The sequence below is a fragment of the Phyllostomus discolor genome, chromosome 3 (genome assembly GCF_004126475.2).
Source record: "Phyllostomus discolor isolate MPI-MPIP mPhyDis1 chromosome 3, mPhyDis1.pri.v3, whole genome shotgun sequence".
In the NCBI taxonomy this organism is placed as follows: Eukaryota; Metazoa; Chordata; class Mammalia; order Chiroptera; family Phyllostomidae; genus Phyllostomus; species Phyllostomus discolor.
The window spans coordinates 98,564,748-98,592,321 of NC_040905.2; the positions used below are offsets into that span (position 1 = coordinate 98,564,748).

General features: G+C 37.4%; 1 protein-coding gene across 5 annotated transcripts in view; it reads right to left on the bottom strand.

Annotated features, from left to right (window-relative positions):
- TPST1 (tyrosylprotein sulfotransferase 1) overlaps positions 1 to 27,574 on the bottom strand; it is a 131,173-nt gene that overhangs the window by 42,156 nt on the left and 61,443 nt on the right. For all 5 annotated transcript variants that reach the window (XM_036020864.1, XM_028523584.2, XM_036020862.1 and 2 more), the window contains exon 3: positions 15,144 to 15,342. In XM_036020864.1, the coding sequence (XP_035876757.1) occupies positions 15,144 to 15,342 (199 nt within the window). The remainder of the gene's footprint in view (positions 1 to 15,143; positions 15,343 to 27,574) is intronic.

Sequence of the window (27,574 nt, forward strand, 5' to 3'; positions counted from 1 at the left end):
AAGTTTGGGCCAAAAATGTGGGTGCACATTTTACATGGGAACCCATTATACACAGCAAAATATGGTGCCAATTTGTTCAGTCAAAAGCAAGTGTTAATAAATTTCTAAAAACCCCCCCAAAATAGTGAAAGATTCTCTGGTTATATTGATATTATGGTAGAAATTAATTACAAGAACATAACCAGAACATTCCTAAATGCTTGGAAATTAAAGAATAAACATCTAAATAGTCCATGAGACAAACACAATCAAAATGAAAATTACCAAATATTTAAAACTAAATAACAACAAAAAATACTACATATAAAAACAGCGAGGATGCTGATACAGCCTTGCTGAAAGGGAACTTTGTAGCCTTAAATGAATTTTTAAGAACAAAATAAAGGCAATACCAACGATCTAAGTAAGCACCCAGTGGTGGAAGTTAGACTAAGAATAGCATATTCAACCCAAAAACATAAAAAGAGGAAATAAAGATAAAAGTAGAAATCAATCAAATAGAAAATTAGCACAGATACAATAGATAAAAATTAGCAAAGCGAAAAGATGATTTTAAAAATCTAAAAAACTGTACAGTGGAATTTTCCAGAGGCTACATCATGTATGATATCTGAAGATACTGAATACAGGAGATAAAAGAATCCAGCTGTCCTCCACTAAATCAGACATTAAAGGGATTTGCAAACATGTAAAATAAGGCCAATTTTTTCTCACTAAATTTTCCTCTTCTCTTTGAAATATGCTGTATTAGTTTCCTATTCCTGCAAAACAAGTCACCACAATCTTGGTGGCTTAACTAGAACATACATTTCTTATCTTACAGTTTAAAAAAAACTAAGAAACTTTACAGGCAAAACTGGAAAAAAAAACCAATTATATAAATGAAACAGAAATCATCATTATAGGCACAATTTCTTTCATCATCTTAAATAACCTATTTTAGTTTTGTTTATTCTATTTTTTTGATTCTCTATTTCATCAATTCCTGCTCTAATCTTTTAAATTTCCTTTCTTCTGCTGGCCTTGCATATAGTTTTCTGTTCTTTTCCCAGTTCCTCAAGGTGTTAAGTTTCAGATCTTTCATTTTTAACATAGGGACATATAGATAAATCTCCCTGTCAGTACAGCTTTTGCTGAATCCTACATGTTTTGGTATGTTTGTTTTCATTTTCATTCATCTCAAAATATTTTCTAATTTCCTAACAATTTATTTGGTTAAGAGTGTAATGTTTAATTTTCACATTTTTGAAAAATATCCAGTTTTCCTTCTGTTATTAATTACTAGTCTCAACCTGTTGTGGTTAGAGAAGATACTTTGTTTTTTATTTATTTTTTAATTTTAATTGTTGTTCAAGTACAGTTTTCTGCCTTTTACTCCCATCCCAGCCCACCCCCCCAGCTCTCCCCACCTCCCTCCCATTTCCACCCCACCTCATTTTTGTCCATGTGTCCTTTATACTTGTCCCTGCAAATCCTCCCCCTTTTCCCCTGAATTTCCCTCCCCTCTGGTCACTGTCAGCCTGTTCTCTATTTCAATGTCTTTGGTTATGTTTTGCTTGTTTATTTGTTTTGTTGATTAGGTTCCTGTTAAAAGTGAGATCATATGGTATTTGTCTTTTACTGCCTGGCTTATTTCACTTAGTATAATGCTTTCCAGTTCCATCCATGCTGTCACAAAGGGTAGGAGCTCCTTCTTTCTTTCTGTTGCATAGAATTCCATTGTGTAAATGTACCATAGTTTTTTGCTCCATTCATTTACTGATGGGCACTTAGGTTGTTTCCAATGCTTGGCTATTGTAAATGGTGCTGCTATGAACATTGGGGTGCATAGATCCTTTTGGATTAGTGTCTCAGGGTTCTTAGGATATAATCCTAACAGAAGAATTGCTGGGTCAAAAAGCAGATACATTTTTAGTCTTCTGAGAAAATTCCATACTGTTTTCTATAATTGTACCAGACTGCAATCCCACCAACAGTGCACTAAGGTTCCCTTTTCTCCACAACCTCTCCAACACTTGTTGTTTGTTGCTTTTGATGGCCATTCTGACTGGTGTGAAGTGGTATCTCATTGTGGTTTTAATTTGCATCTCTCTGATAGTTAGTGATACTGAGCATCTTTTCATGTGTCTCTGGATCCTCTGTATGTCCTCCTTGGACAAGTGTCTGCTCAAGTCCTTTTCCCATTTTTTAATTGGGTTGCTTGTCTTCTTAGAGTGGAGTCGTATAAGTTCTTTATATATTTTGGAGATTAAACCCTTGTCTGAGGTATCATTGGCAAATATGTTTTCCCATACAGTTGGTTAGAGAAGATACTTTGTATGATTTAAATTATTTTAAATGTACTGAATTATTTTATGGCCTAACATATGGTCTGTGGTGGAAAATGTTCCATGTATACTTGAGAAGAACCTGCTGTTACTGGACGGAGTGCTCTGGGTACACCTACTAGGTCTCAGGAGTTTGCAGTGTTGTTTAAGTCCTGTATTTCCACATTGATCTGTCCAGTTGTTCTATTTGAAATTGAAATTCTGTCCATGTGTTCTCCATATATTTTGGGAATCTGTTGTTTGATGTATATACATTTATACTTGTTATATCTTCTTGATGAACTTTTATCAATATATAATATTCTCTTTTGTCATTAGTGACTGTTTTTTACTTAAAATCTATTTAGTCTGATAGTAGTACAGCAACCTTACCTCTTTTTAGGTTAATATTTCCATAAAATATATTTTCCATCTTTTTACTTTCAACTTATTTGTGTCTTTGGATCTAAAGTGAGTCTCTTGTAAGCAGTAAATAGTTGAACCATGTTTTTCAATCCACTGTCACACTCTCCATCTTTTAATTGATGAGTTTAATCCATTCACATTTTAAGTTACTACTGACACTACAGGGCTTACTTCTGCCATTTTTCTACTTGTTTCTATATGTTCTATGAAAGTGGAGGCAATACTACTGAACTTATAGAAATTACAGGTATTATAAGGAAATAACAACAACTATCTGTCCCAAAATAATGTAGATAAAGTGGAAACATTCCTAGAAAAACACATAATAAATCACCAAATCTGACTCATAAAAAATACAAAATCTCAAGTGACATGTAACAAGTAAAGAGAATGAGTTAGTAATAATCTCCCAAGAGAAAAGCCCAAGACCAGATGTCTACACTAATAAATTCTAAGAAATATTTACAGAAGAATTAACAATCCTACTCAAAACTCTCCTAAGAAACAGAAAGTACAGCATTACCAAAGATAGACAAAAGTGCCAGAAATAAAAGTAAAGACCAATATTACTTATGAATATGTACTCAAAAATCTTCAGCAAAATACTAGCAAACTATTCTGTTAAGGGATCACTGCATCATGTTAAATGGAAGCATAATTGTCTTATGTGGAAGAAAAATATGGTTAAAATGGGTATGTATGTTTGTGAGGTTGGCAAAGAAATGGACTTTGCTGGACTGTCCATGGCCAACTGGCAGCGCCACCACTCCTGTCTAGGGCAGGAAATTAGGTCTCCCATAATTCCCTTTCCTGCGGGGTTCTGAGTAAAAGGCTGCCAATAAGAGAAACTTACATGAGATTTGAAAAGTGTAAATGAAGCAGAAGCCATTATTCTCAAGAGATGCTATGCTTCTAGAGACCTCTCCTAAAGCTCCACATCATCCATGTGGCATGTTTCACAGGCCCTTCCTTAGGCTCCCTTACTGGGGGCCCACTCTGACAGCAAGATGCCATTTCTGGGACTTCTCTGACAACTCTGGCCTTCTACCTACTTCAGGCTTAAGTCATGAATGCCTATTTTTCTGCCATTTCAACAATAGCTATGTCTAGTTTATCCTCTACTTTTCTTTTAAACAGGATGTCCAGTATATAATAAAAAATTTCCAGACCTTCACTTTCCCAGTGCTCCCACATTTGTGTAAGCCTTGAGAATATAGTAAACCCCTCACTCCTATGTTATTTATATCCACCATCTCCCTTTGTTCAAGTGCACACAGACTAATGAGTCAAGGCACTGCCACAGCTACTGGAGACTCACTGCTATGTAACGGGGCATTTCTCACATAAGGCAGAACTCATGTGAACTGAGCCAATAACTCCAACTAGTATTTACAAGAGCCTCACATCAGAATACAACATTTATGATTATAGAAACATTCTTCTTCCTATGTCTAAGGTTTATTTTGCCAATTACAGCCATTTTCATACATGATAATGTAAAAATACAATAATAAATAATAATTAAATCATTTTAATTGAGCATCTACTAATTGTCAAGTACTATTAATTTTGGTGCTTAGGAAACAAAATGCATATGATGTGGTCCTTACCTTTGAAAAATTCTTAGTCTAAAAGAAGCATATAATATACATAAACATCATATAGTGTTTTAACTACAAGAATAAAGGTCAGTACAAAGGATAGCACAAAGGTCTGGAGTAGAAGAGGTGTCATTTGAACGGGGTCCTAACGGACAGAGCTGTAAGATGAAGAGAAGGAGAAGCAGGACAACCAAGGCAGAAGGGACTGCAAGTGCAAAGGTATGGCAGTATAAAAATGTGCCATGAGAATGAAAGGCAGGTAGTGTGTTGTGTCTAGAAGAATAAAAAGAGATGAGGTTGAAAAGGAAGGTTGAAAGCATAAAATAAAAAAGTCTTAATGCTATTCTATGAAGTTTCATTGTGATTAGAATACAAAGGATTTCCAAAGACCAAAGCTCTCATCAAAACAAGAAAATACTAGATAAACTAAACTTCATATTTTTATTTAAAATAGAGCCATCAAAGAGTAGTGGTACAAAGAAGTCCAAATGAAACAAATTCCAGAGACAGATAAGTTCTTCAAAAGTAATCAAAGAGCCTTTATCCTAGTCTGGGTATACATGGACAGAAAAGCAGGCTTACCATCAGTAAGGAAAAAAGCTAAGAAAGGAAAAAAAAAAAAGCTGAACTCTTAATGAAAGCATGGGCTGGTATGATGGGCTAGAATTTGGAAGAGCCCAATTATAAAAATAAATCTATCGGTTTCTGGTCAAGATGGCGACGTAGGAAAATGTGGTACTCATATCCCCAAAACAGCATAAAAAATACAACTAAACTACAGAACAACTATCATTCAGAACTGCCTGAAATCTAGCTGAATGGAAATTCTACAACTAAGGATATAAAGAAGAAGCCATATGAAGACTAATAGGAAGGGCCGAGATGTGGACAGGCTGGGGCCATGAGGTAGATAAAAATTGAGAGGGATATCTTGGCTGCAGAGGTCTCCCCTGAGGAATGAGGGGTCCCAGCTCTACACCAGGCCCCTCAGCCCAGGGTTCCAGTGCCAGAGAGTGAAGTTCTTCTGGCTGTAAAAACCAGTTGGGATTGTGGCTGAGTGAGTTAGGTCTCCTGGAATCCCAGGCAGTTCCTCTCAAAGGGCTCACACACAGACTTACTCAGACTCATTTACTCTGAGCTCCACTATTGGGACAGCAGCTCAGAAGACATCAAAGACACATGGGGAGGAGCTAAAGTATCTGGCATCAGGGGGATAACTGGAGAACAGCTTTCTCCCAGACAGAAATGGTGGCAGAGGGCACCATTCCTTTTCTGAGACACCCCCGACCCACCAAACAGAGCCAGCAGGTGGATACCATATCTGGCTCTCCATCAACCTGGCTCACACTGTTCATTCCATCCTGGTATCCCCTGAGACTATGCCCTATCAACTTGAGGGGCCCACTCAGGCTGTTTCCAAAGGCTTTCCATGAGAATGTCCTGTCTCAGCTCATGGTTGAGACATTCCTAAAATATCTCAAACAAGCAGCAACTGGCTTTGTTGTGTCCCGTACCTCTCACTAAGTGGCTCCAGGCCTGGCACTAGCAGCAGCTGGCCTTGGTTCACAGCTTGGCCTCTCCTGGGCACCTCCAAGCCCAGCACAAGTAGCAGCCATCTGCAGATCATTTTGTAGCTCATGACAGGTGGCCCCAGGTAGAACACATGTAGTAGCTGATCTCTGCCTGTACATCCTAGGAGGCCCCAGAGTCAGCATATTCAGTGGACAGCTTCAGACCATATTGAAGCACCACCCAACCATTTCCACAAGTGCCACACTCAAGGGGTGGACTCAGCAGGCACCAGAACCCAAATGAAATAGGTCCTGCTCTGTGGGATGGGACACTGCACAGCTGATCTTCCTCATTGGTCCCAGCCAATCCTCCCAGTCAATCTGCCTTGGGGTAAATCCCTCCCATTGACAGGTCAATAGCAATTAAAGATCACCTGCAAGAGGAAGGTATACATAGCCCACATGGTGGAGGGGGTACACCTGGAGTACCCAGCTTGGATGAATGCGGAGGCTGTGCCACTGGACCTTCTGGACACCTACTATATTAGGTCACTCTACCAAGGCTGGGAGACATAGCAGCCCTGTCTGATACATAGAAACAACACAGGAAGACTGCCAAAATGAGAACACAAAGAAACATATCCCAAGTGAAAGAACAGAACAAGCCCTGGCTGGCGTAGCTCAGTGGATTGAGCGCAGGCTGGGAACCAAAGTGTCCCAGGTTCGATTCCCAGCCAGGGTACATTCCTGGGTTGTAGGCCATAACCCCCAGCAACCGCACATTGATGTTTCTGTTTCTTTGTCTGTCTGTCTGTCTGTCTGTCTGTCTCCCCCTCCCTTCCCTCCCTAAAAATAAATAAATAAAATCTTAAAAAAAAAAAGAAAGAACAGAACAAAACTCCAAAACAGAACTAAAGAAAACCAAGACAAGCAACCTACCGCATGTAAAATTCAAATCCCTGGTTATAAGGATGCTCAATGAACTTCAGAGAGAGTAGATGAACTTAGAGAGAACGTCAACAGCATAAAAAAGGGCATGAAAACCATATAAAAGAACCAGTCAGAAATGAAGGATATACTAACTGAAAAAAAGAATAATTTACAGGGTATCAACAGTAGATGAGAATCAAATCAATTATTTGAAATATAAGGAAGCATAACATACCCAATCAGAACAGCAAAAAGAAAAAGAACTTTAAAAAAATGAGGATGGTATAAGGAGCCTGTGGGGCAAATTTAAGTGTTCCAACATTCCCATCAATGGGGTGCCAGAAAGAGGAGAGTGAGCACAAAATTGGAAAACTGTTTTAAAAAATACTCCAAGGGAACTTTTCTGAGTAAGAGACAGTGGGAGCAGAGCTAGGAAGCAGAGAGACCTCCCAATCGTATGTGGTACTTAGTTTTCAGGGACCTGCTACAGCTGCAATCCAGGAGTAAAATAAATTAAAGCATTAACCCAACTCCCTGCCAGCTGAAATCTTGAAAAAAAAAGAAAAGAAAAGAAATCAACCCTTTATCTACAGCACAAAGGAAGCTGTGGGCTGGGCTAAAGGTAAAATCTCCATAATCTCATTTAAATCTAGAGGTAAACTGTAATTAAAACCATGCTCAGCCCAGTTCAGCCTGACCACCCAGCTGCCCTAGCTGCCTGAGAGAGGAAAGAATATGCTCCCTGTGGGAACAAACAAAAATATTATCTAGTTCATTCTCTACTCTTCTTTTATACAAAAGTTCCAGTATAAAATAAATACTTCTAAGATACATGAAGAAGTAAATAAGTATAACTCATAAATAAGAAAAAAGTCAAGAGAGACCCATGCACAAGAATTTTAAAATAATATTATAAATATGGTAAAAGAATTTAGAAGAAAATAATGAACAGAATGGGGTGAAGAGATGGAGAATTCTAGCAGAGAAACAGAAATTATAGAACTAAATAAGAAATTATCAGAAATTAAGAAGTCATTGGATGAGTTCAAGAGCAGATGTAACATAGTAGAAAGAATCAATGCTTTCAAAGGTAGATTAATTAAAAACTAGTCAAAGCTGAGACTCAGACTGGAGATAGTAAAAAGACAGGATCAATGAATTTGGCTTATTATATTCAAACTCCTGAAAAACCAAAGATAAACAAAAAATTTTATAGCAGTCAAAACAGAAACTATTATATTCATGAGAATTTTAGATGACTTTCCATCAAAAACAATGGAAGCCAATAAAATAATATCTTTCAAGTGCTAAAAGTAAACAAAGAAACAATATCCCCACACACAAAATAAATCCCCCAAATCTGTCAACCTAGAACTCTACCCAGCAAAATATTCTCATAGAATGAAGGAGAAATAAAGACATTTTCAAAGAAATAAAAGTTGAGAGAATTAGTAGCCAGCATATTCTTAACTACTATAAGAAATAATAAAAGATGTTCATCAGACTGAGGGAGAAATGATTCCAGATGATAATTTGGATCTTCAGGAAAGATTTAGGAAAGATTTGTGGCAACAAGGCATACAGCATAACTACCTGGCTTTTTGCAGAAAAAGTGTGCAGCTCTTGTCAGACAGCAACTACTATAAACAAACAAACAAAAAAAGAGGTACAGTATAGCTAATAAGGGGAGATAAAATGGAATACTAAAATATATTAGTATTGCCTTGGCCCATATGACTCACTTGGGTGGAGTGTAATTCTGTAAACTGAAAGGTCATGGATTTGATTCCCAGTCAGGGCACATCACTAGGTTGTGGGTTTGTTCACTGTTCTGGGCACATGTAAGAGGCAACTAAATGATGTTTCTCTCTCACATCAATGTTTCTCTATTCCTTCCCTTCTCTCTCTAAAAAAAACTCAAAGAACAATAAGCATGTTCTCAGGTGAATAAATAAATAAGTAAAACATATTCATATAGTAATGCAAAGGAAGGCAGGAAAAGAGAAACAAAGGGACAAAGACAGATGGTTCAAACAGAAAACAAACAGCAAGGTGGTAGATTTAAACCCAGCCATGTGAGTAATTACATTAATGTAAATGGGTTAAATATTCTATTTAAAGCCAGAAATTATAAAATGCGATGAACAAAACCAGCTATATCTGTTTATAAGTAATATACTTTAAGTACATATATAAGATGCAGATTGAGAGTAACAGGGTGGAAAAAAATGTACCATGTATCTAGTATACAGAAAAACAATATGATTATGTTTATATCAAAGTAGACTTCACGAGAGTAATATCAGATGATGAGAGTATTTCATGGTGATAAAAGAGTTAATTCCTCAAGATGTAAAAAGATATGCTCCTGATAATGTAGATTCAAAACACATGAAGCAAATTTGATAGAAATAAAAGGAGAAAGACACATTCACAACTTTCCCTGAAATTGTTAAAATAGACCAAAAAAATCAATAAGAATGAAAAGATCTGAGCCACACTATGCAACAACTTGACTTAATTGGTATTTAAAACACTCTGCAATAACTGCAAAATACACATTTTCACAAGTGAAGATGTGAGGTCACATACTAACCATAAAGCAATTTTCAATACATTTCAAAGGACTGAAATCATACTGAATGTGTCCCCTGGCTATATGAAATTATAACTAGAAAATCTTCAAATATTTAAAAAGTAAATGTCTTTCAAAGAAGTCTGGGCTTTATCCTGGAGTACCAGGGGAGCTATTCAAGGATTTTATACGAGGGAATGATTCATCAGAATTGAGATTTTAAAAAATAACTTTCATTGAATATAAAAATATACTAGAAGAATGCCTCAATACATTCACATACAAAAAGATAAATAAGTCATAATTCATGGGAGAAATGAGGAGAAACTGATTTAAGGCAGTTGAAAGGAAATACAATTGAATCAAGGTATTTTCAAATGTAGAATCAAGAGACTTGGTGACCAACTAATTACATGTGATCTAAATAGGAATGCTATGAATGGAGATAGGAAAAAAAGAAACCAGAAGAAGCAGGGTTTTAAAAAAGATTTTATTTATTTATTTTTAGAGAGGGAAGGGAGGGAGAAAGAAGGAAACATTAATGTGTGATTACCTCTCACACCCCCCTACTGGGTACCTGGCCCACAACCCAGGCATGGGCCCTGACTAGGAATTGAACGGGTGGCCCTTTGGTTCACAGGCCAGCACTCAATCCACTGAGCCACACCAGCCAGGGAAGAAGAAGCAGTTTTTGCTGTGTATCAGAACTAGAAATCACAAGTGTGCATTACAGACTCTCCCTTTAATGTAAAAGCATCAATTTTGACTGCTGTAGCTTCCTACTATTTGGTTCATGGATTTAACCCAACTACCTCTCAGAGCTCACTTGATTAATCCTTCAAGTTCCTACCATGGGTTCTGTACCCTGATACCTGTCTTTCCCATTTGACAACTTGCTGTCTACTCAGGTTTTCTTTTTTCTCCTCCTTTCTTTTTGTTATTGTTGATAGTATTACCCATGTTCCCCATTTTCCTCCTCTTTGCCCCCCTCCACCTAGCCCCCACACCCCCTTTCGGCCTTCACCACATTATTATCCATGTCCATAGGCTATGCATATATGCATATATGTTCTTTGGCTAATAATCTCTTCCAGTTCCCCCACCCGCCTCCCCTCTGTGATCTGTCAGTCTGTTCCATGTATAATAGTAAGACTGGGACAGTCTTACCATGCATGGACACATGGAACAGACTATTTTGTTTGTCAGTTTATTTTGTTCATTAAATTCCACATGTAAGTGAGATAATAAGGTATTTGTCTTTCTCTGACTGGTTCATTTCACTTAGCATGATAATCTCTACTCAGGTTTTTAATGGGATATTCCATTCATATTTGGATCTGCTTTTCAGCTCACTCTTCAGGTTTAGTGAACAGGTCTTTGAACTTGTTTTTTTGTTTCTGTTTTTTGTTGTTGTTTTTTTTTTTCTTGATCCATGTGCACTGAGGACTCCGCTCCTTCTATCTGCTCATTGGGTCAGACACCATGAAAATATAGATGAGCAGCCTTATCTCATTTCTACTCTACTATCCTAGTATTTAGTTTCTACCTATCAGGGAAGTTTGGACAGTAAGTTCAATTTGGGACATTGTCTGAGGTCCTCATGAACAGCCACATGGAAATATACAGAAGGCAGTTGGAAATTCTGAGCCTGGGGCTCAGGATAGAGACCCAGTGAGAGATACAGATTTATGATCATCAGCAAATAGGTTGTAATCAAGCTGCCCATGCAGCTTGATCAAGGAGACTATAAAACAGAGGTCATTAATCTGATGTGGTTCAGGGACATCTATAAATCCAGGGAACTTGGATGTAAAATTTTGTGTATACGTGTGTCTGTATTTCTGAGTAGAGATCCACAGGTTTCATTGGATTCTCAAATATATCTGTATACCTAAAAAGACTAAAAACCTGTGGTGTAGGGAGATAGCTAATAAAGATGCAACCCAAAGGGCACTATTCCCTGAAATATACTACAATTAAGAGTCTACAGTGGGAAAGAATATGAAATGTGTTAGCATTTCATTTCCAGTTTACCATCTGAGTCATAGTAACCATGAAGCACATGATTTCTACTCAAACCTGGGCAGAGTGTCCTCAGAACATGCTGACTTAGACACCACTACTTCTAGACTATCCAGAATTGTATTAAAAATGAGCAATTATAAGCCTGGAGTTTTGGATTCTATATTCCTAGTCAAAAAATGACTTTATACCCACTCTCACCCCATAAATAAAGGGTACAATCTCCTCAGCCACCTTCTTTCTCCGGAGTCTATCTCAAGTCACAGCTCACGACCAAAGGTCACTTTTTAAGCATTACTTTATGAAACTTCATGATCATTAATATTTTTTACCATCTGAGTTTTTACAGGCAAAAAAAAAGCTATGAAAACACATAGGATTTGGACTGCAAGAAGTGCTATGAAATCCAGCTCCACAAAACAAGAATTATCACAAAGAGCTCAAAAATGTGATTATGGTTCACAGTTTATCTTTTTTTCCTCAAAATTATTTGTCACCTTAGAGATAGACAGCGATGGGAAAGGGGGAACGTTTTTCTTTCCAGTGTGCATTTTGAAACACTTTTAAAAGTTACAATGTGTATGAAACAAATTCTGTAGTCACATGGATTCAAGCCACAGCATTCTTCCCAAACTACTGCTCAAGCAAGCCAAGAATAATCTAGCCAGCCAATTTGAATGCAGGAAAACTATCATGTCTACTGCCTGGGAAACCTCTAAATATCATTTATACATGCAGCTTGGTTTATAAAAAACCATTTCAGTATTGTACAAAGGAAAAAGCTATGAATTACCAATTAGCAAGACACAATCAAGCACTGTGATAATGGATGCTAGGCTGATATGCAATTAATCTTTAGAAGAATGTAGCTCACAAAGCTTTAACATATAAAACTTTTTTAAAACTTAAAAGATGGTTCATAAAAGAATATATAGGTAAAACTACAGAAGTTTCAATTACATTAATCAATGAAACCTATTAAAATTAGCAACAATTTACTTTAGCATCTAAAGTAAAATGAATATTATACTGGTTGTTAGATTTTAAAAAATTTATCAACATATATCAAACACCTTAAAAAATATCAAGTACTTTGACCTGGTTTAATTCCACTTACATTAGTCTAACCTAAAAAAAACACACCTTAAAATGTAAGATGCATTCATTGTAGCATAATTTGTCAAAGAGAAAACTTTAAACAACAAAAGGAAAATGGTAAAATGAGCTACAGAACATATACTAGACAAACATTTTATTTGCTCACTTATTCACTCTTTCAGAAAAGACTTAAGGTGGCTAATGTAATGATATATCACATAACCATGAAAATTTATGTTTAAAAAGCATGTGCACAATGAGAAAATGCTCGTAAATATTAAGAAGAAAGGCTTGGGTAGTTATAAGGTTGTAGGGAGATCACTGACATAAATGAGAATGCCAAAGAAAGGCAAGAAATTTTCATTTTGAAATTGAATAACTGATCAGTGAACTTATGCTCAAAGTTTTCTTGTTTATATTGTAGTTTTGTTACAGGGGACCTGGCAAGATCATGGGGGAACAGGGAGGGACCCTCAAGGCAATGCAAGAGTCTGCACAGGCCCTGGAGAAGAGAAGGGTCAGAAAGTGCCAGAGGCAGTGGGACTGAAGTTACAGCCAGAGTGTGATAGATTTCCAAACCCCTGGGGAAGGGTAAACAAACTAGCTAGTCTTGAGACACAGCAGGAGGAGGCTTACACAGAGTGTGCATGAGCTGATGAGCTGGAGAGGTCACAGCAGCATGTGTACTATTGAGTTTGTCGTGGCAGTCAGGGGGAGGTGCAGACCTCCCAGACTAGCCTTGAGGCCAAAGCCTTGCGACCAGTGGGCCCTGGAAACCATGGTCTGGTGGTGACTCTGTGCCCCTCCCAGCATGCGGCAGCCTAGGCGACTGGTGCTGCACTGCACAGTCTTGCTCCACCAGGTGTACCCATACTGTCTAACCAATGGCAGGAGGGATGGGGTGCAAGCACTGGGCCAGCGGGTAGACACAGAGGAAAGAACAGTGCACAGCAAATAGGCCACCAGGGTGCAGAGACTCCAAAAGATGCCTGAAGCTGGACTGCAACCAGGAACCAGCTAAGCCACCTTGATGGTGGTGCTACAGTCACTTGCATTTCCCAAGGGACACTATTTTAAATGGAAGAAGGAATTCCAGGTTCAGCTTCAAACTAATCTGTTAAAAGTTGGGAGGGTTATTTTTCTTTGGGTATTTTAGAGGGAATAGGCTCTGAAGCAGAACCTACCATTCTTTCAAAACTGGGTAGTCTTTGAATAAATGACCCTTCTCCTTTTTCACCAAACCTCTGCCTCCAGAGTTTAGCTCCACAATTCCTAGGGACTTCCTAAGTGATGAGAGGAACAATGGTGTCTCTTGTTATGTTAGTGATGTGACTTTTGGACACAACCCAAGGATATGGGCTGGGTGCCACTAGGATCCAACCATGTGGTCTGAGGTTTGGAACTTTCAGTCCCACCCTAACTTTCAAGGAGGGGAGAGGGCTTAAGATTGAATCAATCAGCAGTGACCAAAGACTTAGTCAATCATGACTATTGAAGCTACCATAAAAACACAAAAGGACAGCTCTTAGGCCTTTTTTTGGAGAGCTTCCACCAAGGGGAACCACAGAACACTACCATGTGCTTGACCTCAGCTTCATGAGGATAGAAACTGCTTTATGAGGGACCCTGCCCTATGCACCTCTTCTTGTGGCTATTCATTCCTATCCTTTAATGTCCTTAGTAGCAAATCCATAATATAAGTGAGTAAACTTTCTTGAGTTTTGTGAATTTAATTCTAGCAAAATTAATCAAACCTGGGGGTGGTGGTGGTCATGGGAACCTCTGATTTGTAGTTGTTCGGAATAACCTGGGCTTGCAACTGGTATCTAAATTGGAGGGTGGTTTTGTGGCAAAGAGCCCTTTACCTGTGGACTCTGATTCTATCTCTGGATAGATGGTGCCAGAATTGAGTTGCATTTTTGGACACCCTTTGGCATCAGAGAAGTGGCTGGTGGTCTGGGGAAGCCTCCACACACGAGTTGGAATTTTCTCTGAGAACCCTTTCATTGTGTGTATTTTATAACAATTTTTCAAAAGTATAAATGCATTAAGGTCTGATTTGAAGTAGATTCAACTGGTAAAGTTGAAATATATTCAGACTGGCTTTCTGAGTTTTCATCTTTTCTAAAATAATATTTCATAAATATATGAGTATAACTTATTAAAAAGAAAAGCTATAATTACACTTTAATAGCAACTTTTTCTCAGTCAGAGGGTAATTTATTGCACCTGTTTAATAATTCTAATGTAGCCAATGTTTAGTTTTCAAGTATTAAGAAATCATTCTTAATCTAAACAAAGACTTAAATGTATAGTCATTAGATTCAAACAAAAACTAGAATTAAGTGAGGTTGGTAGTAATTCTGGCATTTAAGCAAATTTGTGGTAAATCAGCTATAAGGAAAAATCTCCCCAACAATATGCACTATTCCCAGAAATTATGCAAAATATATTTAAAAAATGGTCCCCATAGTTCCTGGGAAGAGCCACAATTTCCCTTAAAATGCAGTGGAAGACATATGATGATAAAGAATTCTACAAATAGAGTTTTTTTTAATTTAAAATAATTTTCTGATTATAAAAAAAGCAAGAAACAAAATTTAAAAAATAAAAACTTTTCAAGATCCAAATTTCATATTCAGGTTTCTCAACTCCCTTTAAAAGTCTCACTTACTCTTCTGGTGTTTTCAAGGATTTTGGGATCAGGTTTTCCGTAGTTAGGTGGATTGGCATATGGGTCATATCCGAGTTTGGCGAGCATGGGTGCAATCACTGCCATGTCTTGTAAAACATCTGTGGGGATTTTCCCAACCCATTTTGATAGCGCTGCCACGTTGACTGGTTTGATGACTTGGTCTGTTGATCTCTCCACTCTGAAAACGATATAATATGAGTAAACATTTATTTAGAATACCAAAAACTAGTGTTAAAGGCCACTGAAAATTATTTTTGAAAACTTCAAAAGTTGTAAGTGTCTCAATTATAAAGCTATTGAGACAGAAGCCACTCATCAGGCTTAGCACTATTTACCAGACATTTTTTAATGTTCTAAATTTGACAGTAATTACTGGCAACCTCAGATTTCTAGAAATTGGAGAAAGGGTCAGTTGACACCATCTTCACAAAATGTATTAACATTTTAACTATACCATTCTGAAAAAAATACAACTGCTTAGTAAAATAACCAGTCAACTTACTTGAAATGCATCAAAAATAAATAAGATGGACAGATGAATGACTAGATGAACAAATACGTGACAGCACAAATATAGCAAAGCCTTAATTGTATAAAAGTAAATTTTAATTGTATAAGATAGTGGATGTAATTTTCTTTTTTTTTAATTTCAAATTTTCATAATATTGAAGAAAAAACAGCTAACCATAATCTACTAAACTTGTAAAATATTCATTTGTTCTATTTTTCTCTTGACTGCCTGAAGAACTCTATTTTCTAAGGAAGAAAAAGTGCTGTTTATGACTTTCAATATTACAGAATAAATGTAGTCTATCTTTTAACCTAGAAATTTACTTTTAGCTTGTAGTAATTATATTCACTATATTTGACTAAATAACTCATAAGTTTAGGAAAAAAATATAACATGAAATGACATCTAGATAAAAACCGGTTCTGAATTAGTAGATTTTGGCCAAATGACTGTAAAACAAAAGTGCTGAAGAGTGTTTTGTATCATAATACATAAATCATTCAAACATAGTATTCTAATAAAGGTAAAAATCCTTTTTCTTTAAGTATGTGACTCTCACTGCAAATTATCACTATCTGATGAAGAATCCTCCAAACAGACTTCTTGCCTAAAACAACAGATAGGAGAAAATGAATTTATTCTTCTCTGGAATTCTGTGAGGCCACTAGCTCCAGGTTTCCTTCCTGACTCAAGAGCCACATTCTTTTTTCCTCTATTAAAATGTATACACTGGCCAAGATGGAGGTGTAGGTAGATATGCTTTGCTTCCTTTCATAACCAAAAGGACAACAACAAATTTAAAAAAAAAAAACAGAACAGCTAGAAAATTGAACAAAGGAGTTAAAGAAGAAATATTCATCTAGACTGGTGCACTGAGGCAAAGAAATATGGCCCAAATGAAAGAACAGATGAAAACTCCAGAAAAACAACTAAGTGACAAAGAGATAGCCAACCTATCAGATGCATAGTTCAAAACACTGGTAATCAGGATGCTCATAGAAATGATTGAGTACTGACATAAAATAGAGGAAAAATTGAAGGCTATGTAGAGTGAAATAAAGGAAAATATACAGGGAACCAACAGTGAAGGGAAGAAAATTGGGACTCAAATCAACTATTTGGTACAAAAGGAAGATAATAAACATCCAACTGGAACAGAATGAAGAAACAAGAATTCAAAAAAATTAGGACGGGCTTAGGAACCTCTGGGACAACTTTAAACATTCCAGCACCTGAATCAGAATTTCCAGAAGGAGAAGAGGAAGAGCAAGAAATTGAAAACTTATTTGAAAAAATAATGAAGGAGAACCTTCCCAATCTGGTGAAGGAAATAGACTTCTAGGAAGTCCAGGAAGCTCAGAGAGTCCCAAAGAAGTTGGACCCAAGGAAGCACACAGCAAGACACATCATAATTACATTGCCCAAGATTAAAGAGAAAGAGAGAATCTTAAAAGCATCAAGAGGAAAGGAGACAGTTACCTACAAAGGAATTCCCATAAGACTGTCAGCTGATTTCTCAAAAGAAACCTTGCAGGCAAGAAAGGGTTGGAAAGAAGTATTCAAAGTTATGAAAGGCAAGGACCTGCATCCAAGATTATCCAGCAATCCTATCATTTAGAATGGAAGGGCAGATAAAGTGCTTCCCAGATAAGGTCAAGTTAAAGGAGTTCATCATCATCCAGCCCTTATTATAGGAAATGTCAAAGGGACTTATCTAGAAAAAGAAGAAGATCAAAACTATGAACAGTAAAATGACAACAAACAACAATCAATAACTGAACCTAAAAAACAAAAACAAATTAAGCAAACAACTAGAATAAGAACAGAATCACATTAATGGAGATCATGTGGAGGATTATCAGCAAGGGAGAGGAAGGGGGAGAAAGGGAGAAAAGGTACAGGGAATAAGAAGCATAAATGGTAGGTACAAAATAGACAGGGGAAGGTTAAGAATAGTTTTGGAAATGGAGAAGCCAAAGAACTTATATGTATGACCCATGGACATGAATGAAGGTGGGGTAGGGGGGAATGCTGGAGTGAGGAGGGGAGGAGGATAAGGGGAGAAAAAAATGGGCAACTGTAATAGCATAATCAATAAAATAAACTTAAAAATTTCATCCAGGACTTAACACATTGCTCTCTTCACTCTATACATTTTCCCTGGATGGCTTCATCTCTAATAATCTTTGCTTGACTTTTTTTTACCTGCGTAAAAAACATTGTGGTTTGTCCAGGACAGGTCCTGTTTATACCTGTTGCCCCAGCTTAATTATTAATATAGTATATCTCACTCTCATAAATGTCCAAACTGTATAATAAATTATACGGTCATGCTATTCATATACTCTATGCACACCACAGAACTAAGATGGCCCAAAACTGGAACCATCATCATCTGCTCAAAATTCATTCCTCTCTTCATGTTCATCTTATCTTGATAAATGGCACACCACCTATCCACAAGGCAAATCCAGGATCTAGGGTGGAACAGAGAAAAACTAGGTCCAGTTCAACAGACTTTGAGTAGAACCATCTCTCTTCCATTTCTACTGCTGCTAATTTCATTCATTTTACCACCATTTCTCACCTGGATTACTACAAAAGCCTCCTAATTTCACTGCATTTAAACATTTGGCTTTCAGGCCCAACTACCTATCACTCCACTGGAATATAAGGAGGAACTATGCCTGATTAATCTCATTATTACCAGCACCCAGCCATGGCCGTAAAACAGATACTCAAAACAAGTTTATTAAATAAATAAGAGCTTTTCATAGAATAGAAACCCTACAAAGTTATTTTATACAAACATGCTCAAGAGAAGTCAAGAATGATACCTTCATAAGGAGATCAATTGACACAAGATGAAATAACTAGAGAATATCCAGGTACAAACTGCATGGAATTTACTGTGAGTGAATTAGGAATATTGGAGAATGAGAGCCGTGTCTGCAGACACATCTCCAGAATTTTTTAAAAAGGTTTATAGTAATCAAACAATAACATTTTCTCTTCATTCTATGTTAGGCACTTTTTATATGATACCTCATTTAATCCTTAAAACAACCTTTAGAGAAAGACATACATCCCCATTTTTCAAATATGTAAACTGAGACCCAGAGGAAGTAAGTGATTTACTCAGGGTCACACAGTCTGGAAATAGTGAAGTTAAAATTTGATCCCATGTCTGTCTGACTTCAAAGTTCCCATTTTTTCTCAGTTTCTTTATTGCCATCATATTGATTACCTCCACCTTTCCATTGTATGCCTCCCTGAAAATGCTGGCCTTTTGCCCTGCACAGAGTGAGCAAGTTGGTTGCCACAATGGTAAAAACATATAAATGTACTATACACATAACACGTATTTGAAGTGCTGTGCTGGTAACATTTAACAACCTGCTCTCCAAGGAAGAAATGCCAGGATTTGTTGCATTTACTGATGTTTATGATGCAAAAACTGCAACCAAAGCTGTTTTCAAGCTACCAACATGAAGTCACCAACTGTGGAGTTGGGAAGAGATGTTCAAAATGAGCTTTCTGTAGCTGGGGCAAGCCAACTCCAGCAGACAACTGAACATCTACAGGGCCACAGTCTCTCATTCCAAATTCTGAAACCCAAAAGGCTCTAAAAACTAAACATATTCTGCCCTGGCTAGCATAGCTCAGTGGATTGAGCGCGGGCTGCAAACCAAAGTGTCGCGGGTTCGATTCCCAGTCAGGACACATGCCTGGGTTGCAGGCCATGGCCCCCAGCAACCGCACATTGATGTTTCCCTCTCTCTCTCTTTCTCCCTCCCTTCCCTCTCTAAAAATAAATAAATATAATCTTAAAAAAAACACTAAGCATATTCCTATAACTTGTTTAGCAGCAAAATGTGACTTGAACTTATAAAAATCTATGTATAGTCTTTACATGGTATAAACAATCATACTCTCTGATGAGGAAATATTAATGTGTTTGATTATAGAGTGTTAATCCAGAACAAATAGAAGATAGTATTATATAATAATACATTATATAATATGTATATAATATGACCTTTCTAAAATCCAAAACTTTCTGAATTCTAAAACACATCTGTGTTAAGCACTGGAGTCACACATAAGGTCTTGTATGTCATGATTGGAAAGTTGGCTTTATCTTGAAAATGTTGGGGAATAAGAAAAGGGTTTTAATTACTAGAGTGATATGATCAGAATATCATTATCAGTATTCAATGCTAATAACTATGGGAAGAGTCCACTGAAAGATGGGACAACTGGAGTCAGAAAAAATACTAAAGATGTTCAATTGTACATTGGAAGAGTTGAGAAATGATTAAAGTTCCAACTAGAGCAAACGAGATAGAGATAGAAGGAAGAAAATCTCCACAGATTTTAAAAAATATTTTATTTACTTATTTTTAGAGAGAGGGGAAGGGAGGGAGAAAGAGACAGAGAGAAACATGGATTGGTTGCCTCTTGCACATCCCCAAATGGGGACTTGGCCTGCAACCCAGAAAGGTACTCCAACCGGGAATCAAACCAGCAACTTTTCAGTTTTCAGGTCGATGCCCAACCCACTGAGCCACACCAGTTAGAGCTCCATAGATTAAACAAAAGAAGAAGAAATTGATTAGAATTAGTGGTCAATTACACATGGGAGGAAGAAGTCTAGATGAAATCAGATTTGTTTTTAGTTTTTTCAAAATTTTTTTATTGACTGATTTGAGAGAGATCAATTTGTTGTTCCACTTATTTATGCATTCACTGGTTGATTCTTGTATGTTCTCTGACTGGGGATCCAACCTGCAACCTTGGCATATCAGGATGACACACTAACAAACCGAGCTACCAGGCCAGGGACAGATGAATTGAGATTTGTCTTGAAGGACTGAGTAGATGATGTTATCGTTCTTACAACAGACAGTATGGAGGAAAAACATGATGTTGCTTTGCTTTTTTTCAGGTGTAGGGAAAAAAGAAAATGAGGTAAATTGTTAGTAGTCAGAAGGTTAACAAAGGTCTACAGAAAAATTAGAGACTGGAATGTAGTATGTGTTCAGTAAACAATAGCTATTTGTTATTTTTTCATCCAGATTATAGCACTGGTTCATAAGTAAAGTGAAAGCCACTATTTACATTATGATTGAAGAAATGATTTAAAGATAAAGTCCAACCATCGCTTGTCTGAAAGACAGAACTCTAAAATGAAAGAATGTGGAAGGTTTTTTTTATATAACCACTGAGTTACAAGATCCACTGGCAGCAAATGCAGTTGCTATGGACTCCTTAGGTGCAGAACTTGGAAAACCTACTGTATATCAATCAGGTCCTTCTCTTTAAGACAGTAGTAATGGCATTTTATATTTAGTGAGCATAAAATTCAAATTAAACACTTTTTGAATACCCACTATCAAATGTCAGATCAAGTACAGGATCCTGAAGATGCAAAGATGACTAACTAGGGCCACAGCCCTCCTCTCAAGAAGCTCAAAGTCCAGTAAGGGAGATAACATATACACGTAATTAATATGTAGCATGATAAATGTAATGACAATGGTTAGAAACCATATTATGGGAATGCAGGTGACAGAACTAGGGTAATTCTTCTCCAGGGCGGGGAACATGTGTGTCAGGGCAAATTACCTAGCAGCTAAGGCAAGGTAGCGATCTATGGGTCACAGGCCAAAGCTAGTCCACTGCCTGTTTTTGTCTGGCCTTTGAGCTAAGAAAGGCTTTTACATATTTAAATAGTTTTTAAAGCAAGAGAATAACGTTTCATAATACATGAAAATCATATGACATCAAATTTCAATGTCGTAAGTTTTACTGGACGTAGCCATGCTCATTAGTTTACATTCTGTCTATGGCTGTTCTTGTCTGCAAGGACAGAGGTCAGTAGTTGAGACAAAGACCACATGGTTCCTGAAACCTAAGAGATTTACTATGTAGCACGTTACAGAAAAAAATCTGTCAACCCCAATCTAAGACTGTATCTTTAGGGCATGTAAGATCTGGTGAAAGGGGGAAGGGACTCAGCTGATGTCTTTCCTCACAGAAGGGCCAAGTCAACTTTCACACCCAAGAGAGAACCCAGCAAGTTCAGAGAAATGGCACGTGAGGAGAGTAAAAGATGTACTGAGGCTACTTGGGTGGGAAGAGTGAGGGCGAAAATATACAAACAATAGTGTTTATTTTGCACTTATCAGGTTCAAGAAAGGTATTTGCTGATCTATGAGAATGGATAAGTAAAATAAAGTTAAATAGAAAATAAAAAACAATCCTGTGGGAGGTCACTGTTGGTGAGCTACACAAGTTTTTCACTCTAAACTTTAAAAAAATATTTTATTTATTTATTTTTAGAGAGAAGGGGAGGGGGAGAGAAAGAGGGAGAGAAGAATCAACGTGCGAGAGAAACGTCAATTGGCTGCCTCTCTCATGCCCCCAAAAAGGGTCCTGGACCACAACCCAGGCATGTGCCCTGACCAGGAATGGAATGGGTGACCTTTCTGTTCGCAGGCTGGCGCTCAACCCACTGAGCACACTAGCCAGGGCTCACTCTTTCAACTCTTACGAGTTGCTTCTTAGTTCTTGAAGCTATTTGTGCTCACTTTCCTTTCTTCCTACGGGTTCTAGTTATTTAGTTTGCTTTTTTTCTAAGAGGCAGCAAGGTGTAGTAGGGTTAATGTGGGCTTGGAAGTTGGGCTTGTGTGACCTAGCTTTGTGATCTAAGAAAACTGGTCCTCAGAGACTGGGGGTAATGACCACCAACAGGTAGAGGCACAGTTTCAAAAAAATTATTCAAAAGCAGAGATAGGCAATCAATGGCCCATATCTGACCTGCTGCCTGATCTGTAATTAAGATTTACTGGCATGTAGCCACACCCACTTGTTTCTGCACTATCTATGGCTGTTTTAGTTTTACAATGTCAGAGCTGAATAAGTTACAACAGAAATCATGGGGTCTGTAAAGCCAAATATGTCTGACCTTTTACAGGAAGTTTGTCATTCTCTGGGTAAAAGGATAGAGCTATTAGAGAGAAATGAGCCTGGTCCAGACAGCCTGATTTTCTTTCCTGACAACAACCTGCAGACTGGATGAAGTTCATCCAATCTCTCTTATTCCTTTGGTCCTTTAAGAAATTAACCAGCATTTAGTTCTGAAGTATACTATGGCAGCAATTTTCAACTTTTTTCATCTCATGGCACACATAAACTAATTACTAAAATTCTGCAGCCCCAAATTCTGCACCAAAAAATATACTTTTTGCTGATATGACAAAAAATAGGTATAATTTCGATTCATTCACACTGACAGCTATTGTTGTGTTGACTGCTGTCATTTTTTTATTTGACAGTCTAAGGGAAAAAGGGTCAGTACGCCTATTAAATAGTCAGTTTTGCATGTTTCAAAAAATCTTGCTGCACACTCGTGTGGCTTTTGCAGCATGCTGGTTGAAAATCACTGTACTCAAGTATAAACTAGTTACCATTCCAGTAGCCTCGAGTCTCACTGGGGCCTTAAAACATGACAGACTGGTATATTTCAAAACCTACAACTCAGGCACAGCACTGCAGGCAAGATACCTATGAATCTGCAGGTTCTCCCCTTGCTTTTCACTGTAGCATTCATAATAGAAGGCACTCCTCCTCACAGAGTGGGGACAATGCCAAGGTCTTGAATGACTGTGGTGAATATAATCCTCCAAGACACTCATTTTAAAAGCATGATCTTCCATGAGTCTTAAACACTACATCCAGGCCAGCTGCCAAACCACAGGTGGGAATTGTGGTACACAGCAACTACAGGAAACCAAATCCTCTGGACAAAAGCATCAGGACTGGAATGGACATGCTAAAAGGAATGTGTAAAAGTGGACATAATCTATGTGGTTAGACATATTACAGTAAAAAGGATGAAATATCATTAAAAGTCATGTTTTCAAAGATTATTTTACTCTTGGAAAACACACAGGTTATGTCTTGTGAAAAAGGATCTAAAAATGTGCACACAACAGAAATTCAACTTTGTAAAATGTTATATACATGTTACATATATATACATATATGCACAGACTTATATTGAAAATGCTGACACTGAGAGTGATATGACTAAGAGTGATTTTTATTTTCTTAGATTCACTCAGAAGACTAATAAACTGTGAAGCTCAACATCGTCCAAACTGAACTCCTGATCTTACCTCCAGAATCTACTACTTCCATAGCCCTCCCCACCTCAGTTGAAAGCAACTTCATTCTTCTGGCTGCAGAGGATAAAATAAAACTGAAACTGTCTTCTGACTACTCTCTTTGCCTCATACTCCACATCTAATCCTTCAAAGATCTTATCAACTATACCTCAAAATATATCTGAATATTATCACTTCTCATTAACTCCACTGCCATTCCCCTGGTCCAAGCCAACATTATCTCTTACCTGGATTTCTACAATATTATTCGAATAGCCTCCCTGCTTCTTTCTTTACATCCCTGTGGTCTACTCTCAGTACATAAGCCAGGCAGAGCCTTTAAAAACACAAGTCACATCATGTCACTCCTCTGCTCAAAATCCTGCAACACCTCCCAGGAGTTTCAAGTTCAAGTTCTGAAAATGAGAAGGAATCTCACCAAATCATTCCGTGAGAATAAAAAAACCAGAGAGCAAAACTAATAATTACATTTAATACAAAAGTAGGTGACAAAGTAGCCCCACAGACCCCAAAGTTCAAGAGGCAGGCAACCAACATAACCATGATACCTGCATAGAACGGATGTTTGTGTGGAAGAAGAAAGTGACAGGGCTTCTGAAAGACAGATGTACTGTAAAAATCACAGCAGACCTACTTGAGAACATCAGTTGAAATTGGAATGGGTTTCAACCAAACCAAAAGATGTGTTCAAGGGGCCCTGGGTAAAGTCTGAAAGGAGTCAGAGAAGGCTGGGAAACATGAACCCCTGAAACCAACCTGTCAAAGCTCCTTTCCAAGACAGGGCATCATATTTAGTAGAAACTTCTTGAAGTAGAATCAGAATAGTGACAGAGACAAAGGAGAAGGTGCCAGTACAACTGAGGGAGGTGACAGAGCCAGAAAATTTCAGAAAGCAAGCCACCATTATTTAATACTTTATGAAAAAGAAAACAGAAAAGGAAGATCTGTGAAATTAATAAAGATATCCTGGACCATTCCTCCTTCTGAAAGTTCAAGAAAACTTTCACGCACAAATAAGTAAGGAAAAGTATAAGGTCAAAATTCATACAAAGTCATTATGAGGAAAAAAAAAAGAGTCCCTGGGCGCATTATCAGTTGTCCACTGTGACCCGCCTAAAATAAAACTCTGAGCCAAGTCACTCTACTGAAGAGAAAGGCTCCCTCCTGCTTTCAGGGACAAACCCAAATTCCAAGGAGGACCATGGAGACCCTTGATGACCTGGCCCCTGCTTAACACTGGTCTCACTCTGACACCAGTCAGCAGTGTCCCCACAGGCCTGCAGATGCCTTTGCACACCCTGAAACTTTTATTCTATAATTTGGAAAAAAAAAAGCAAAAAAAAAAAAAACCTCTCCCTAGGGATAAGGAAAGCAGCCAGAAAGACATGCCCACAAAACATATTAAAATAGTAAGTTATTACTTTAAAACAAGCTAAAAGATATTAAGAAAATGATACAAGACATAAAAGAACATACAAAGTCTGTCCAGAAGATGTCCAGCCACATACTATGAAAAAGAGACATTATTCAAGAAGATACAAGATACAAGAAACATTGTACACAGGACAATGATGCCTCAATCCCCTTCCAAGTAGGCACCTTGTGACCTCACACAGTTCTTCCAGTGGTGATCAGGTGCCCTGTCATATATTTTTCTGAATCTCATCAATGGTCTGAAATCTCTAACCTTTCAAAAGTGATTCTAGTTTTGGGAAAAGCCAGAAGTCACAGGACACCACGCCTGGGCTGTAAGAGGGCTGAGTCACCTGGGTGATTTGATGTTTTGCCCAAAAAACTGCATGAGATGTGATGCATGAGTGCGCACATTGTCGTGATGAAGCTGTCAATCACCAGTTGCCCACAGCTGTGGCCTTCTGAATTATCTGAATAGTTTCCATAGAGGAATGTTCAAGCTCAATGCAAAATTTGATGCAGATTTGTTGCTCTGTTCACTCAGTCATCTTGAATGTAACTGCCACAAAGTACACATGTTCACTCAATGGCATCTACCACCCCCACTGACTAGTACAGTGAAGTCATCATTGTTCACATATGTGCATTCCAGTCCACTCTTCTTGGCTACCAGGTTATACTGGTGTTGTGCAAACCATTCTCGTTATATTAACAATGGCTGGACTTTGTCTGGACAGACCTTGTAAATCATAATTACAAAAACTCAGAAATGAAATAACAGAACTCAGGAAAAAATCAGAAACAAAAGAAAAAAATCATTTCAGAAATGAAGACTAACTTGGAAGAAAGAAAAGAGTTAATAAATATAACAGATACTCTTAAAATAAATTAAAAATGGAGTAGAATTTTCTGATTTAAAATAATTGGAAATAGAAGAAACATTTTGAAATAAAAAGTAAATTAAGAGATAAAATGAATTCGAGTCAAAGTGACCAAATATTAAAGCCAAAATAAACAAAAACAAAAACAAAACAAAACAAAACAAACCCAGCATATGAACAATAAGAGTCTCTGAAGAAGGATAAAAATGAAATTTAAGTAACAGAGGAGATACTGAAAACCAAATTCAAAGAAAACATTCTTTAAAAAACAATTTGGTATATGTTAACAGAGTGCACAATCCTCCTCAGAATGTGTGCTTTATAGTGACCAACATTGACATATTCTGTTAAAATTATGGGACTTTCAAGGGAAAAAAATCCTTTGAGCATCTAGGCAAAAGTGGCAAGTGCTTTATAGGAGAAAAATAAAAGAAGAAATTTTTAAAAAGAATCAAAATTAGATATCAGACTTTTCAACATCAATAGTTTTTGCCAAAAGAAAATGGAGCAATCTATTTAATATACATATAGAGGAAAACTGAGCCAAAAAATTATATCCAGCAAAACTAACTTTGAGGTACAAAGGGCACAGAGATATTATCAAAATTAAGAAATCAGGGAATATTGTTTCCACAGACACGTTCTGAAGAATCTACTAGCATGCAGGTCAGCAAACTCTGTGAAAGACTAGACAGCAAGTATCTTGTGGCTTTCAAGCTAGTCTCTGTTGCGCATCCTTCTTACTTTTACGACATTTAAAAATTTTGTAGAAACCATTCTTAGCTCATAGGCCATACAGAAACAGGTGGCGAGTCACAGTTTGCCAATCCCTGTACTAAAAGCTGAGCTGCAGACATCTAAAATAATTAGGGGGCACTGAAAAAGGACTGGGATAGCCTGATCCAGTGGTCCTGAAATACCATACTTCTCTAAGAGAAACTAAGCCATGTTGAAGAAATTACTGATTCCTGATTTGACCTGACCCTATGATATCTCATCATACCAAATACCAAGAACAATAAACAAGAAAGTAGCCAGTTAATGTAAACTCACTGCAACATATAAAATGTGTGTGTACATTCCTGCCCCTCTCCTATCTCCAGTATTTGTTTGACAAAAACAGGAATTTTTGTCTCTTGTTCACTACTGTATCACAAGTGCCTACAATGGTGCTAACCACCTAGCAGAAGTTCAAGAAATATTTGCTGAATAAATGAATAAGCAGGAGAAATCTGTTTCTAATTCTAACTTTAATAGTTAGTAGTACAAGGTCAAGAAAAAAAATCTCTCTCCTCACATGATTAACCTTCCTCTCCCCTGTGCCCTGGTCATGTCTCAGTTTCCTTATTCTTCAGTTCCTTAAACATTCTGGGATGAAAGCAGTTCTGTTGTGGTTTTGTCTCTGCTTGTTTT